This window comes from Bison bison, unplaced genomic scaffold (assembly GCF_000754665.1).
Source record: "Bison bison bison isolate TAMUID 2011002044 unplaced genomic scaffold, Bison_UMD1.0 scf7180017864461, whole genome shotgun sequence".
NCBI classification, from domain to species: domain Eukaryota; kingdom Metazoa; phylum Chordata; class Mammalia; order Artiodactyla; family Bovidae; genus Bison; species Bison bison.
In genome coordinates this window covers 3734789-3737777 of record NW_011495023.1, presented here as the reverse complement: position 1 = coordinate 3737777, position 2989 = coordinate 3734789, and the positions used below count along the sequence as shown (strand labels likewise).

At 56.1% G+C, this 2989-nt stretch overlaps 1 protein-coding gene across 2 annotated transcripts in view; it reads right to left on the bottom strand.

Moving 5' to 3' along the window:
• Positions 1-2734, bottom strand: part of PLXDC2 (plexin domain containing 2) — a 425372-nt gene extending 422638 nt beyond the window's left edge. The window contains exon 1 of one of the 2 annotated variants that reach the window (XM_010859897.1): positions 1780-2734. In XM_010859897.1, coding sequence (XP_010858199.1) covers positions 1780-1891 — 112 coding nt within the window. In that variant the 5' untranslated portion in view covers positions 1892-2734. The remainder of the gene's footprint in view (positions 1-1779) is intronic. The other variant, XM_010859896.1, reaches the window with a different exon arrangement.
• Between the last annotated feature and the right edge of the window lie 255 nt (positions 2735-2989).

Sequence of the window (2989 nt, the reverse complement as noted above, 5' to 3'; positions counted from 1 at the left end):
ATATATAGTTCTTTCCTTAGTAACATATTATTAATGAAAAAGGTTCAGGAAAAAATAAACATTTGTTGACTTTTTTTTTTTTTTTTACTGTAAATGCATTATTTACTTTGAGTGCCAAAGAAGTTTTCAAATAAACAATTTAGAATGCATTCTGGCACACACACCTCTCTAATCTCCTTTGGGATATAATAAATTGCTTTCTTTAAGCATTTATTTATTTCATGAATATGCCCATGAAAATTACTGTTGCCCTTTTTAAAATAAATGTGCTGCATCCCAGACGAGTAACAGTTTTATTTATTTATTTATTTTTACCAATGAAATGTATCAGAGAAATAAACAGAAGGTATGATGTACTGATATAAATAACACCTTGTCAGGAACAACCTATGTCCTTCTATGCACAACAAACCGACATCCAGGAAATTTGCGTTTTATTCACAGCTTTAAAAGTGGTATCTTATTGCCCACTCCCATCCCCAACACACACCCCTCTGATGATAAACTGGAGCACAGTCAGAATCGGTTTTCTCTGTAATATTTTCAGAAGGAGCAGACACAGTGTTTCGGGCTGTCTCAGGTTGGTAAAATTTCATTTAAGGATTTCCTTCTAGATTCACCTCACCTGGAATCCCCAGGTGCTCTCCCTAGCCCTCCCTCTGAGACTTGCAAGTTTGACATTGGTGGACGCCAGAATACTTTCCGAGGAATCACTTATTTCCCCTCCTCGGAATTACAACAAAATCTTGATTATCCTAACCAGCTAGCGTTTATTTCTCAAGTGTTTTTCCCTCATTCACCTCCTCTCAAAGTCTGTGCATTTCTTCGGGGGGGGCGGGCGGGGCGAAATGGGGAGCAGATATTCGGTTCACGGTGGACAGGGTCCCGGAAGGCAGCTGGACCTTCCGCTCCGCATAACCTGGCCGGGAGAAGCCGGCGGGCCCCGGCCCAGGGCTGCATCGCAGGCTCAGAGCTCGACCCCGGGGGCGCGGTCCTGGGCTGGACGCGCACCTGGCTGGCGCAGCCGCCCGAGCAAGGGGCGCCTCCTCTGGGCTGTGCGGGGCTCCCGGGCTCCGCGCGGGGGCAGTGCCAGGCCACTCGCAGGAACCCCTGCACGTTGAGGCCTGTCCGCGAAGCCGGCCGGCGGAGGACAATGGGGCGGGTGGTTGGTCTCCAGAGGCGCGTCCACCCGACCTCTACCACCTCCTCCCCTCCCCGGTGTCCCGCCGCACCCACCCCGCCCCACTTCCAGCGCCAGCTCAGCCCCAGACAGCAAGAGCGAGCCAGAGGTTGGGACCTCCTGCGGGAGGAAGGTGCGGCCACAGGGAATTTTCTCCAGCAGAGGGGAGCGCTGCAATCCCCGGCTGCCACCACATCCGCCACAATGCACCCCCTTAGTTTATCTCGGCAGGAGGCAAGGAGGAGGGGAAGAGGAGGAGCCCGGGAGGACACGGAGCAGGATGCCAGCTCCTGGGGAGGTACCCGCGGGAAGGTTTCTTCTAACACCGAGCCCTCTCAGGACGCCTCGGGGGAAGACAGTACCATCCCCTGCTTACCGCTCAGGTGAAGCAAGTGGTAAATCCTTAAGAAAAACCCTCAGTCCCTACCACCCTACTCATCCAGCCAACCTTCTGCTCATCTGAGAAGCCCAAGTTTACTTGAAATGCAATTGCAGTAACTTTACCAAGGGCAGATAGATGGAGTGGAGGTGGGTGGAGAACTGGGTACCAGAGAGGTCTTCGACTGGGTAGGAAAGCAACAAGCGAAAGTGCATCTTACCATTGACTTGATTTCCAGGCTTTCCTTCAGCGAACTGAAGCCGGTCCATTAAAAAGTGGCAAAGTAACACAACTCCTGCAGCAGCCAGGTCGGCCCTCCGGAACCTCGCCATGCTGCCGCCGCGACCTCCCGCTCCCCGCCAGTCCTTCCCTGGCGCCCTGTGCTGCTCCGGGGCTCCCGTTGGGAATGGGGACAACGGGGCTGAATGCTGCGGACCGGTCTCGGAGGGACGCAGAGGCTTTTGTAAATTTCTCTGGGATTGCACACCCAGGAGCCGGAACGAGGAAGAAGCGGGTGCGAGCAGAGCGCAGTCCTCTCCGGACCTCCAGGTCTCCCTTCAGAACTTCCCACAACACTCGCAGTCCTCACCCCAGACACAGAACAACTGCGGAGACGAGAGGCCACTTGCAACTGGGGCTGGCAAACTCTCTGTTCCGCACAGGCAGCGCCACCCCAGTGCCCGCAGACGGTGACTTCCGAGCCCCAGCGATGCGCTCCACTGGGTTCAAAACAGATCTAATTCCACAGCCAGCGCGGGTGCCTCCTCCAAATCCAAGAGGGCTCGGAAGGAACTTTCCCGTCTTGGGATGGCCCCCTCTAAGGAGGCTTAGGTTTGCGGGAAGGGGGTTAACAGCGGGCTGGCGAAAGCCCTCCGACAAGTTTTTCTTCTTTTCTTCGCCCTACGCAGGGCGCGCGTCCTCGCCCGCAGCCGGAGGGATGAGAAGCCCCTAAGAACTGAGCCCTGGGCAGGCTCAGGCTGCAGCAGTCTGAGGTCCGAAGGCAGAAAAATGTATTGGGAAAGGGGGGTGGGGAGGGGGGAAGAAACGGGGAGGAAAAAGTCAGGCTGAAACCTATTGGGATAGGGTTCCTCCTGGCGAAGGAGGAGGTGGACCCGAGCCCCGGAGTTTGGTGGCGGAGGAGGCGCCGCCGCCGCCGCCGCGCTCCCCCGCGCTCCTGCTCCACACTTTGGGGAGGGAAGGCGGCTCGCAATTTGCCAGATCCGCCGCTGCACCCTCCTCCCGCCTCTTCCTTCCCTCCCCCTCGCTCCTCCCGGCGTCTCCCACCTTCCTCCCCGAAACCGGCAGCTAGCACCGACCTGTCCAATGGCTGCACTTTCCTCGGGGCTGGCAGAGGAGTCGCCGAGAGATTAAACCCCGGGAGGAAAGCAAGGGGGAGTGAGAGGGCAACTCCAGCCCTGCGTGCCCCTGGC